Source organism: Serinus canaria, chromosome 10 (genome assembly GCF_022539315.1).
Source record: "Serinus canaria isolate serCan28SL12 chromosome 10, serCan2020, whole genome shotgun sequence".
NCBI classification, from domain to species: Eukaryota; Metazoa; Chordata; class Aves; order Passeriformes; family Fringillidae; genus Serinus; species Serinus canaria.
The window spans coordinates 15079775-15093274 of NC_066324.1; the positions used below are offsets into that span (position 1 = coordinate 15079775).

At 39.8% G+C, this 13500-nt stretch overlaps 1 protein-coding gene across 2 annotated transcripts in view; it reads left to right on the forward strand.

Annotated features, from left to right (window-relative positions):
* Window positions 1–13500, forward strand: part of ENTREP2 (endosomal transmembrane epsin interactor 2) — an 86882-nt gene that overhangs the window by 23432 nt on the left and 49950 nt on the right. For both annotated transcript variants that reach the window (XM_030228256.2, XM_050978587.1), the window contains exon 2: window positions 10851–10907. In XM_030228256.2, coding sequence (XP_030084116.2) covers window positions 10851–10907 — 57 coding nt within the window. The remainder of the gene's footprint in view (window positions 1–10850; window positions 10908–13500) is intronic.

The window sequence follows — 13500 nt, forward strand, 5'->3', positions numbered from 1 at the left end:
GGAAAATGGTCATATGTGAGCTTGGCCATTTAATATTATAGTTATTTCTTAGGAGGCATTGAAGAAGGTGTTTTAAAGAGAGTAAAACACTGCTCAGTCTAATGCCTGTATGTGAATGGCTGTACCATATGAAATTAACTTTTAATTAATTTTTGGACATGGTGGTGGATCAGCCTCTAAAGGTCAGGAATAATGCTGGTTAATCTGTAATCCTTGTTAAACAAGCATGCTTCACATGGCAGTGGGAATCACTTTTTCTGGGTTTTTAGTTCCCCCACAGGTGACAATGCAGATGGGTTTTGTACAATGCAGGTTTTATTTGATGCACTAAGGAGCCAATTTCTGGTCTGAGTTCTGATGATGAATGATTCTGCAAAACCCCAGGAACAAATTTTTGGAGTAAAGTGTTTCACAATCTAGCAGTAATGTAAAAATGCAAAACTGCTCTTTTAAGACTCTAAGATGTTTTTCCTCTTAACCTTGACACACAGTTCCCATTATATTTACCAGAATAGAGTCAGGTGGAATAAACCTTTGGACTCCTTGAGCTTAATTTTTGTGTGGGAAAAGGGTTTCTGTAGGGGGATCCATTATGGGTAAATGAAGGTGGTATAGAAGGTAATCTTGTCCCCCAATGAATTGCAGCTGGACCAATGACTAAAGATTAGAAGCAGGCCTGATCTTAACAGGCCACACCTGTAGCCAAATAGAACAAGTGGTATAAAAGAGTGGATTGGTGGGATCAGGAGTCAGGTGGCTGCTGTAAGGACCAGGAGCAGTCAGCGCTTAGAGGAGCTGCCTGTGAGAAACATTGAGGAGGTATGGAGCTCTGGGCATATGAAATCCTTACACTGTAGTGATGTTAGAACTTGTGCTATCTCAGACAACAGGTTTCTGTAGAGTTAGTGTGGCTTGTGGTTGAATGGCCATTAAATAATCCTAGAAAGCAGACCACCAGGATCAGGCAAATGGGTCTGGTGTTAGATGAGGTCTCATATGAAGATTGGTGTTTTATTTTCACTTTATTTCCAAATCAATATGGAAAATATTTCAATTTGATCATCCAGCTTGGTTTTGTAACCAGTATTATACAGCATGTTTTTCTGTCAGCAGTGTTTAAGAGTTCATGTATTTTAACCATGTTTATTTTAAATGATAACTTGCTGTGCAAATGAGTTTAGTGTCATCAGTAATCTCTTTGAATCTCTTATAAAGAGAAAATAGGCATTGTTTTAGTTGATATGTAGTGGTTATAGGATTCCCTCTTTTGCATTCTCCTTGCACTTAAAATAGCCCTGGGGTTTGATTTTGGAACTAAGGTTATGCTTTTGTTCATTCAGCATTTGGACTATTATTGCCCAAATAATCAATTGTATTAAAATTCCTGAAAGAGTAACTCCTGTGCACCCCAAACCTATTGCCTACTGACAGGTTAAGAAGCCTCTACAGCAGAATTAGACTTACAGAGATTTTGGTGCTTCTGCTTCTTGTCCAGAGTTTGCCTTGAATGTTGGGGCATGTCACGTGTCAGATTTCACTAGAAAACAGCTCTGCTTTGCCAAGTACTTCTAGAGTCTTAAGCATGTCACTGTGCTGCCCAAGAGCTTGGTGGGAGGAAAGCTCCTGCCTGTTCCTTAGCTCAGTCCAATATGTGCCTTCTCTTCTGTAAAGCTTGGTGGCTTTCATTACTCCTGGCATTGAAAACTCATTTTCTTGTGGGTGCATGGCTGGTTTGTGGTGCTGGAGTGATACACTCTTTTCTATTTGCCCAAGTTCTTTTGTCCCTCTTTCCAAACCAATTAGAGATGTTTATAAATTGTTCTCAAGGGTTGTCAAAAACAGGTATCTTACAACTTGTATGTAGCATGTCTAAAATTATATTTTAAGTCTTTAATAGTAACTAATGAGATTATTATAATTAAGAATAGAGGCAATGTTCTAAATTATTCTAAACACATTACATTATTTTTTCAGTCTATTTTGACTCTGCATCAGCATGATTTCATTTTTTCATTTTGCTGCTGGCAGAGTTTAAGTGGCTGGAGTTCAGGCCTGTGAGCATCCTGGGCAGGGACAAGGCAGAAATGTGCTACAGTGGCTCCAGGCTGCTTTTCCATTCTGTGCCATTGAGGCTGCAGGGAACCAGGTGCTGCAGGTATTTCCCCTGATCTTGTCTCAGCAGAAAGTTGGTTCAGATTTGGTATTGGGGGGCAGGTGTTGGGAAGGGACCATCAGGATTATCAAGTCCAGCTCCTGGCCCTGTGCAGGACACTGCTAAGATCACACTGTGTGCCTGAGAGCATTGTCCAGATGCTTCTGGAGCTCTGTCAGGCTGATGCTGTGACCACTGCCCTGAGCAGCCTGTGCCAGTGCCCAGCCACCCTCTGGGGGAAAAACTTTCCTAATCTCTAACCTACACCTTCCCTGACCCAGCCTCATGCTGCTTCCTCAAGTCCTGTCTGTGGTGAAGAGATCAGTGCCTGCCCCTCCTCTTCCTCTCTTGAGGATGTTGTCGACTGCAACGAGTCTCCCCTTGGTATCATTTTCTTCCAGCTGAGCAGACCAAGTGATTTCAGCCACTCCTGCTGTGGCTCCCCCTCCAGACCCTTCATCATCTTAGTTGCCCTCTTTTGAACATTCTCTAACAGCTTAATGGTTTTTTATATTGTGGTGCCCAGAAGTGCCCCCAGCACTGGAGGTGAGGCTGCCCCATCCCAGAGCAGGACAATCCCCTCCCTTGCCTGGCTGGCCATGCTGTGCCTGATGCCCCCCAGGACTCCTTGGCCCTTGTGGCTGCAGGGCACTGCTAACTCATGTGCAGCTTGCCATGAAGTTCACCTTCAGAACCCCAGGTTTGTTGGCATGCTTGAAAGGCATCTAGCCATCCTTAATTAAACCTGTGTTTATCCAAATCCATTTGTCCTTTCCCTCCGAAGTCCTGTTCTGGATGTAGTGACCAGCAGTTTGTAGTTGTTGCTGCTGTCTCAGGGAAGATGGTGAAAGCAGCAGCGTAGGTGGCTTTCACCAGGAGCATAGTGACAGAAGTCAGTAGGCTGAGGAGTGTTTGATCTGACCATTTAATATTTACTCTGTTCCTTCATCTCTCTCATTGCTGCCTGTGCATCTTTAACCTTTTCCTTTTTCTGGTGGCACAGCCTGGAGGCAAAGCACTGATCATGCCCATTAGAATATGAGATCTATTGCTTTTTGATTAATCTCTCTCCATGTGCCCTGTGGCGCTGCAGTTTGAAATGTAGCTCCAAAAGGTCTATGGAATTGGAGGAGTGGACCTTTCTCAGTACCAGAGATGTGCAGAGGCATTGCATTTTGTGTGCTTTTGGAAGCCCTTCTGAGTTTGAGGCTAAGAAAATGCTCTTGTTATTGATACTTGGATTGCTTTATAATACACCTCAGCTTTCATCCCCTGAGAAATTGTGTCGGTAATTGAAAGAGCCATTGTCTCATTTCAGTTATCTAAACAATCTCAGTCTTCATTCTTGTAATTATTGGAAGAGCCCAGCAGCAAAAATCTTATTAGTAATTTCCTAATGCTACTGGGAAACAATATTTCTAGAATAAATTTCTGTACTGAGTCAATGATACAAGTCAAGATTGGTGTGAAAACCGATTAGGGAATGTCTAAAGAAATTTATCTTTTTTTCTTTTTTTCAGTCACAATAACATTATGGATATATATTTTTTACAAAATACTATGGAACATAAAATGAAAATTCTGGAAGTGAAGATCTGATAGCTGGGTGATACCTTTGCCTTAGTAATAAAAAATATATGGAATCCTTCATTACTGGAATTAAGATAAATTAAAGTTTTCACACTTTCGACCCTTGAAGGAATGCAACTATCATGAAAGAAATAAAGCATGATTCATTTTATAGACTCATAATAGCTTTCCAATGATTTCAAGTGCATTATTTCTTTCATTACAAACAATTAAAAATGTATCAGTAGTTTTGGAAAGGAAATTCAATATACTTGTAGGTGTGGAGGTTTTGTCCCTGTTAGAAATCATCTTTGTAATCTATTGCGTGGAATGCACATAAACACCAAGAAAATAAATATTCAGATGAGGAAAGAATTGACACTTGAGTTTACTACACCTGCATAGAGATCTGTCATATTGGACAAACTGCTTCTAATTTCACTGATTTCTTTGGTTCAGTGCATTTTAATTAAGCTTTTGACTGCTGCCTCAGTAAACCCTTCCTGCCTCAAAGAATCGATAAGCTGTCCACACTTGATCTGAGCTGCTGTAGAGATGCTGAATATCATGTATGGGCAGCACATTTCTTCAGTCAATTATTTGTGAAAGAATTGCTTGGTCTGGCTTTCATTTTGAGCATTGTGGAACACAGCAGCTGGTTCTGCAGCACTGTTGCCCCTGGTGCTACTCAAAGCACTTGTGTTCTTTTGTTTCGTCCATGGGTCATTCTGGAGAAGGGAAGTTGCTTGGGTTGGGAGGGAACTTTATTTTAAATTGAGAGAGTTGTCCAAGAGCCACAAAATCTTCTTATGTTATCCCTTAGTATCTCAACAGAATTTACTCCGAGTTCAAACTCTTCCCCTAAGAAACAGCACGTATTGAGCTCACTCTTCAGTCATCTGTTTTATTTCAGGTTTGTTCATAAATAATCTAATACATTTGAAAGCTTGGAGGATTGGTTCCACACTGCTTAGTTACCTTTCTGTTTAAATACTCTTATGCTAATGGCTGTGTGCCTTATTAATGCTCATGGATTACATTATGGGGCATAGAAGATAATGTAATGGTGTGTTCTGTGAGTATATTTAATAAAAACCAGATTAGAATTAAGACTGTGTTGTGAGTCCCTGACATATCAGCTCTGTGCTTAATATCTTATCTAAATCCCTGTCCATAGCTTCTAATACAGTTTGCATATTTTATTGAACTTGAGCATAACAGTTCTGAACCACTCAGAAAGGTAACAAGTACAGAACAGATGAAGTTCTTTATAATTAAAATATGTATTATTCTGATATATATGTGCTCCATCAGTGCTTGTTTTTCTCTGTATGTTAAATTATTTCCCTTTAGAAACAAATTGCAGATGTGTAATGAGCAGGTTCCTGATGGGTATGGAGAATATTTGATAGGAATACAAAGGCAAACCAAAAAACCCCTCACCCTAGAGCTTAAATGAGATCAGAACTGTGCTCTTAATACAGTCTGGTAGCTGTGTCAATGTATAGGTAATTTTAGTGTCCTGTTCTTGTGGGGCACCGAGGGATTTTGTTTCTCTGCTCCTGTTGCCATGGCAATTAGAATTAGATTAGTTTTAGGATCACAGTGGATAAATGAGAGCGACTAAGCTGTGATGTAGTGTTTGTGAGTCAGGAACTCACTGAGTCTTTTTATGAAGTAGCCCAAAACTGTGCTTAAATCATTGTGGGTTTCTGGTTGCTGCTGACTTGCTTGTATTTATCTTTCAGTGTCCAGATCTTTTGCTGGTGGTTGCAGTCTGGTGGCACTTGTGCTTTTTGTGTTTATAGGGATGGAGCCTTCAATGAGAGAGCAGTGCCTGGATTCTAGTGATAGCTGCATGTTGAACAGTTTGCATATTTGCTAATAAATATTTATGTTAACTATTTAAAAAAATTCTTTAGCCCATGACTGATTTTTGCAGTGTTTTGGATATGGTGTAATGGTATGGCTTTTATTAGCACCCACTCTTTAGGATGACTTTTCTGGAAGACCATTCCAAGACCAAGCTACTGTTCTGTATTTATCCATACAGTTTTCATGTGTATGTGTGTGTATGCATTTTTCTTCTTCTGGTACTTGTTAATGCATTCTTACCACCCTCACCCCAAGAGATTTTCATCCTTCCTGGTTTTCCAGTAATTGGAATGGGGAGTAATATTACTGGTGGGCTATTCCAGTTACTTTTCAGCTAATTCCCGTGCAGCACAGTTCTTTTTCCTGTAGTGTGTATTTAACTTTACCAGCATTTTGCACTAATGGATTGCAGATGCTGCAGAGAGTGTTATTATAAGAAGATTTCATGCTCTGGTAGTAATGTGTCATGCTTTTATAGTCTCTGAGTATATGATAGCTGTGACATTACTCACACAGTATTTAATGCTTGCACTTTTTTTAATAATTGTCTACTATTTACAAGGGCTGTGGTAGATTTCACAGAAACATCACCCTGGAAGATATTTCAGCCATTGTTTTAGACTCTCTGAGGTACACCTAGCCCTAAAGGCAGTTGGGGATATTATTTGTTAAGGTGCAGTCGAATTCCACCCTTCTGGGCACATTTGAGTTGGCACAATAAATATTTGCACTGGTGTGTGCTCCTGTAGCCCAGAGAGGGGAGCCTTGGGAAGTGTCAGTGGCTTCAGGCCCTTGTGCAGGAGCACAGCTGCAGTTGTGCTTTGCTGGCAGAAAGCACTGGTGGTGCTGGGGTTTCCCTTTGGCAGCCCAGTTCTGCCCTGCCCTCCCCTCTGCCTGTTTGTGCTGTGCCTGTTCTGCCTGGCCCACCCTGATGGTGTCTGTCTGATGTGTTGTAATAAACTCTCTGGTTTCTGGGTTATCTACCTGCCTTCACAACACACCTTTTTGAAAACACATACACAGATTTCTGTAAACACATAAATGTAGTTCTTAGAAGAGGCCTGAGAAGGAATTTCTGCAGTTACTGTGAAGAACTTGTTTGCTTATTTTCATGTGACTGAATCCATTGCTCAGAGAATTGGTCTTGTTTTTACAAGTTGAAAACATGACTAACCCCGAAACTGGTAGAAAATAACCAAATTACTTAATATGTGTTGTACCAGGCTGAGCAAGGGAGCAGGAATAAGAGTAGAGAGTAAAACTTGGAAAAATATAAATAAAAACAGACTATGAGTTCTGTAACTCATGCTCTATATTAGACTGGAAAACCATTTTTAGATCCCGAGTTGAACTAAGGGGGAAAATAACTTTATTAAGCAAATTAAAACACAGGCATCAGTAATTTTAAGTTTCTATAGTTTTTTGTACCTTGACAGTGTTTCACTATACCTAGTGTGGCTTTAATTAATATTTATATAAATAGAGGGTTTGTGTAGTTCAGAAAAGAAGTTTAAAGGAACCACACTAGAGAATGTATTACATGCAAGAGCCATTTTGGAGTTGGAGACTTGGAAAGCAGATTTGAGATACACTGAAGGACTGCATCATCTGATCTGTCTCATATCCAAAGTCAGAGCCCTCTCAGTTTCTAGGGATTCACCAGACTGTGGAGGCAAAATGGTGGAAAAGACACCATTGAGGGCTAATCCTTTGTTTGCAGTCCCTGGACTGGAAAGTAATTTTACCTTCTGGTTTTGTCCTGCCTCAGTATGTGCCTGTTAAAGTAAATGCATCTTTGTCATGCATGAGCACCACTTGCACTGATGATAATGGAGTTTTCATATGCATGTTGAGATATTGCATTTCTAATGCTGCAGAAGTCAGCACTGCTGTACTCTGTTTTTTCTCCATGCATCAGCATTGTGGTAATCAGCAGATACATACATCTACGTATATCTGTGGGAATCCTTAAGGAACCTGGCAAAGCTACTTTTTGGAATGATTTTAGTAGCTGTCATTTATTTCAGTTATTAAATAAATGGGGATGGGGAGGTTCACTACAATTCAGCAGGTGGAAGCTGGGTCCAATGTAGTAGATAAATGTACTCTGCAGGTTCTGAAATCCAAACACATTGCCAATGTTAAGGGATTGTTAAAATCCTCAAACTCCAATTTACTTTTTATTTAAGAAAGAAAAAATCTGTGCACAGAATACACAGAGTGACATAGTGATTTTTGAAAAGCACAGGACACCATGCTGATGGCAATGTTGAGCTATTGAATATCTGAGTGATTATTGTAAGGTATTTTGGGCCTGTAAATTACATACTACTTTTCAAATAATTGCTACTTTTGTGTAGAAATAAAGTGGGGTTTCTGCTCACTGTATTTAATGTTAGTGTTCTATTTATAAGTATAAGCTGAAGAGAAGACAAAACCTAAAGATTGGTTGGGGGTTGGGGTTTTTTACTTGTTTGTTTGGGTTTGTTGGTTTGGTTTTGTTCTTAAATTCCTGTTCATCTTCAATATCAAGAGAAATCTGTAGATTTCTATTTTGATAGTAATTTGCTGTATTCTAACTGAATGTCAAGATGTCCTCTTTTGATTTTTTTTTTTTTCCTAGTTAGGTGGCTGTGCCCATTTGTAGGGGGATCCAGTATGGGTAAATGAAGGTGGTATAGAAGGTAATCTTATCCTCAATGAGTTGCAGCTGGACCAACGACTAAAGATTAGAAGGAGGCCTGATCTTAACAGGCCACACCTGTAGGCAATAAGGACAAGTGGTATAAAAGAGTGGATTGGTGGGATCAGGAGTCAGGTGGCTGCTGCAAGGACCAGGAGTAGTCAGTGCTTGGAGGAGCTGCCTGTGAGGAACATGGAGGAGGTATGGAGCTCTGGGCATATGAAATCCTTGCACTGTAGTGATGTTAGAACTCATGCTATCTAAGGCAACACCCATTGTGGGTTAATGTGAGGTGCTTGGCACTGGAAGTAGCTGCACCTCAAAGCAAAATAAGTCTTTTGGGTAACACAGTGGACTAATGGGGGTTGGTAAATTACATGACAGCATTGTTGAGGTGACCTCTTATAATGGCAATATTAAACAGGTGGGACACGGAGTTCTTGTGTCTTTAATTAGTGTAAATTTTATCAAGTGGCCTGGCTGTGCTTGACCTTTTGCATGGAGAGCCAGTACAGTGAGTGCCACGAAGCTCACCTTTTCCAATCCAAAACACATGTACCTCTTTCATCTTATGAGGCCTCTCTAAAGGTCAAACACAGCTGTAGTTCAGCTGAAAAAAAGGGATCATCTCCCTTCTTGCACCCTGAGCAATGCCACAAATAAGACAAAAGGAGTAGAGGTTTAATTCATGGAAGGGACGTCACAGTAAATGAAAGTAAGGATTTGCTACTCACAGGTAGTGCATTACAGTATCTTGGCTCTGACCATGTGACTTGGTGAATACTGATTTACCTACAAATATTTTATGTATCAATACATGCTCTGGTTTGGAATGCAATTTTTTTCTTTTCCTAAAGGGTTTTCTTTAATAACCTCACAATTTCTGCCAGCCCATTTATTTAATTGAGAGCATGTTGCTGTCTAGCCAGCAGATAAACTAGCTAGCCTTGTCATTTTACCTTCTGAGTGCAGTTCCACATTACAGGATTGTCAGCCCAGAGCCAAGTTATCATACAGTAATAATAAGCTAACATAGCTGTGTGAGCACATTTAATTAATGGCAAAGATGGAATTCTCGAATTTTCCTTCACTTGGCCAACATCCAGAAGTGTGTAACTCCTCTGCTGTAGGAAATGCTGTGGAATACAAACCATGCACATTTGCATGAAGCATTATCTGGACAGTCTTTGATATCCATATGCTGGTCTTGGTTCATTTTTACTGTGCATTTATCTCCCAGCTGTTGCATTTGTACTTCATTTAGAAACTAACTCTGAGGTTTCACTAAAAATCCTAATTTGAGGGGTCTTTTTTTTTAATGGCATAGCTACTAAAGAAAATACCAAAAGGCAGATTTTCAACATGCTATCCTTCTCAATAATGTTTTCAACAGCTGCTGCAGCTGTGGATATTGTCAGATTGTGAACTATGCTTGAAACATGCTCACAGTGAGAGTGTCCACAGACTAGACTTTGGGAAAGCTAAAACTGGGCACTCCTCAGTGCAGCTGCTCCAGATAACCAACAGCTCCTTCTCCACAGTCCCACCAAGCATCACTAGACTGGGGTGTTTCCAGCCTGCTTCCCAGTACAGTGTGCATCACTTCTGCAGTGGCTAGATATAGATGTGTTTTTGTTTATTATGCTCTGCTATTTTTTCACCCAAAAGATTGCTAGGAAAGCAGGATGGAGGGGGAAAGGTGACTAGCTAAGTATAGGAGTTATTGTTACCTAGACTCTTTGCACAAGCTGAGGTGAAAAAATGGCACTGTGGACTCTTGATATATTGTGCATTCTTGTCTCTCATTCTTTTATTTGGGCTCTACTTTGTTATTTTTCTAATTCAGTGTTCTAATGAAAAGACTCCTCTCCACTTGTTTTCTCCTGCACCAGAGTCAATATCCCTCAACCCATTTCTTGTTTCTTTCTCCATTTTTAACTACATGTAAAGCTTGTGGCGACTCAGCTGTAATTTGCATGTTATTTTAAAATAAATAGGTGTATAAAGGTCTGAATCCTGCTTGTTTTTGGTTTGTAGTATAGGGAGTAATGTATATGCTAATCATTTTTAATGTAGGTATAGGTCCTCTCTCAAACATAAGATCAAGTGGGGAGGTGGTTTGGGTGGGTGAAACAGAACAAAAAACCCTTCTGCTAATTTATCTGGGTACCTGGATGATTTTGTGATTGCTCTGTCATTACTCCCCCTTTTTTAGCTAATTTTCAATTGTGGAAAGAGATCCCAAGAAAATTTGCCCTAAGTATTTATTCTCCTTTAGTGTTTGATAGCATTTGGGACTGGGAGGAAAGAAATGTTTTGATGAACTTCTTGTGATCTGATTGCAACTGAGTGAATCTGGCAGCTGGATTGAAATTTGTTTAAAAACAGCTTAGTACTAGTTCTGTTTATTTTTTATTGAGAATAAAAGGGAAGCATTTTACTTTTAGTATTTTGTTTCCAGCATTCTGGAAATACGTGTCATGGCTGTGTATTAACTCGATCTCATTACCTGCAGTGTTTTTAATGACACAGGTGTAACCCTCATGTAGTAACTCTTACTCTCTGTTCCAGGTGCTGTTGTCAGGACTGATTGGTGTTGTTTCATGGAAGAGGCCCTTGTCCCTTGTGGTGAGCAGATCCCAGTGCTTTTGTCTTTATAGAGAAGCCTGATGGTCTGTGGGGATGATTTGCAGGCTCCTGTGTATCCTGATATTTATAAACACTTAGTACAAAAAGTTAGAAGCCTTTGAAGTTGTAATGTATAAACCACCTGGGTGAAAATAGTAATTTCCACTGTCTCACAAACAGACTATTGGTCTGCTTGTACCTTTTGCATTTAACTTAATTTGCCCAAAAATGCACTGCAGAGCAATCTTTTTAGCAGGTATCTGAATGGAAAAAAGCCCATTCCAAATTAGTAGTTGTTTGTCTTCATCTGCAGAAAGGTTTTCAGCTCCATTATCATTTCTGTTGTGGGTAGTTACTCTCTAATGAACAGTGATCCATTCCTTGTGTGTGCATGCTAATAGAGTTTCAGTTAGCCTATTAATGTAAAGCAGTATTAGATGGAAATCAAGCTTACTAAAACCACGTGATGACTGTCAATAAGGATGTGTTAGCAGGTAAACATTGCCTTTGAAACAGTGTGCATGTGTAAGAGTAACAAAAACATTTGTAACATGGTACTGATGACAGTCCTGGAATAAAAAGCATAATGGGCAGTATGAAATGCAGAGTCTTGTACTAATCAGAATAAGCTTGATTAGAACTGCAGGTACATCTTTTAGTGTTATGAACTCAGACAGTAGGCAGAGCTCATATCATTCCAATAAATAATCTCACATCAGAAATGTTATCCAGGCCTGTTGAGACCTCTCTTCTCTGATTCCTGAGCACTTACTTGCATGTTGTAAATTCAGCTGGGCTTTCTAATATCGACTCGTTCAGTGAGATGTAAATAGGCAGTCATGGTCAGTGTAATTCAAGGAAATGAAGATAAAAGGGAGGAAACAGTAATGGTAACATTGATGTTTGCAGAACAGCTCATCTTCCCAAAATCTGCTCTAGGAAATTATTTATTTCCAAGAATAAGCTTAATGCTCTTGATTTAGATCCTGATCTCCTGCATTGGGCCTTGGTGGTGCCACAGTAATCAGCTGAAGAATGGGGACAGAGATGGTGTTTTTCACTTCTGTGTGTGATTAAGCTGTGCAGTGGTTTTGCAGTGGCTGCATACTGTCCTGTTTTCCTTGCTGAGTTGTAAATACCTTTGAGCAGTTGGACCCCACGTGTGCAGGGTGCCTCTTCTGATTAGCAGTCAATAATGTGCAACTTTACAAGCTCACAGCACAAAGTACCACCAACATGCTAATGAGCCATGTTTCTCCTGATCTGTTTATACAACACATATGCCAAATACATATGGTCAACAATTACCTTTTAACCTATTTTATAGTGCTATAAGCAGCTAGACAATCAAGTACAATGTGTGCCTCTTTTCTTGCAGCGTGTTACAAAATCTGGCATTGCCGAGAGTGATAGCAGAAAGATACATAAATAGCTTTATCATTTGAAGCTATGAATAAAGTTATATAAAATTAAACCATGCAACATCTGTGGTGTCCTGAAAACTGGTGAAAGTGTGATAATATTTTTAAGGTGCCAGTTTTCTGCATATCTTGGATTTGTGACTAAAACTGGTTTATAATAATCAGTGTTTTGACTATTGCTGAGCAGCACTTGTGCAGTATCAAAGCTTTTTGGTTTTCCCACACAGCATCACTTGCTTTGGCTTTTTCCTTCCGATTTCCTTTGCTTATTAAAATATCTTTATCTCCATCCACAAGTGGGGTTTTTTTTTTCACTTGGGCTTTTCTAATTCCCTTCCAGTCTTGTTGCAGGGGCAGTGAGTGGGTGGCTGTGTGGTGCTTTCCTGCTGGCCAGGGTCAGCCCCCCACACTGCTGGATGTGCCTTGCCCAGCACTGTAATCATACAGGGTTTTCCCACAGATGCAGGCTCTCTTCTTTGCAGATGTATCATTTTCTGCAGGCAAAAAGAGGAAGTTGAAGAAGCATTGATCAGAGGTTGTTCAACCATTGGTTTCTGGCTGTGTCATACTAGAAGTGTGCTATGCAGTATTGGTGTAGAAATGAGTATGTTGTTGCATAGTTTAACACTTTGGAGCCAAAGTCAAAACTGAGAGTAGTTGTGTATTTATAAGCTATTAGTATGAATGCTGCTTTGTATTCTGCATTCAAAGACTTACAAATGTGCATGTACTAAGGACATGTTACTGCAATATTAATGTGCAGAAAGTTTAGAAGTTTTCCTGCTAGAGTGTCTTTGCAAATCTTAATCGTCTGGAAAAGTCACCAGATTTTTTGTTAGTTTATCTGAATTTTCTTGATCACCTCCTAGCCATCAGTTGCTTCTGTTGCCAAAACACTTTTTACATGCAAGGAGTCAGTGTCTGTTATCAAACCTGTACTCACATTTTCCAGAGGAAACACTCAGGCAAAGGAGGTATTTAAATTGCTCACACATTGATTTTGAACAGTATTTTCCATATATTTCAGATGTTTTCTCTGTTTTCATTTTGAAATCTCAGGGTATTGGTAGTGCTTTCAGAAAATCTCTCAAGGGTCCCTTTTTTGGAAACCAAGTGCTGGCTGTGTCATTACCACTGCTTAGTGTTAAAATGCAGTGGTAAAGTAGGAATTT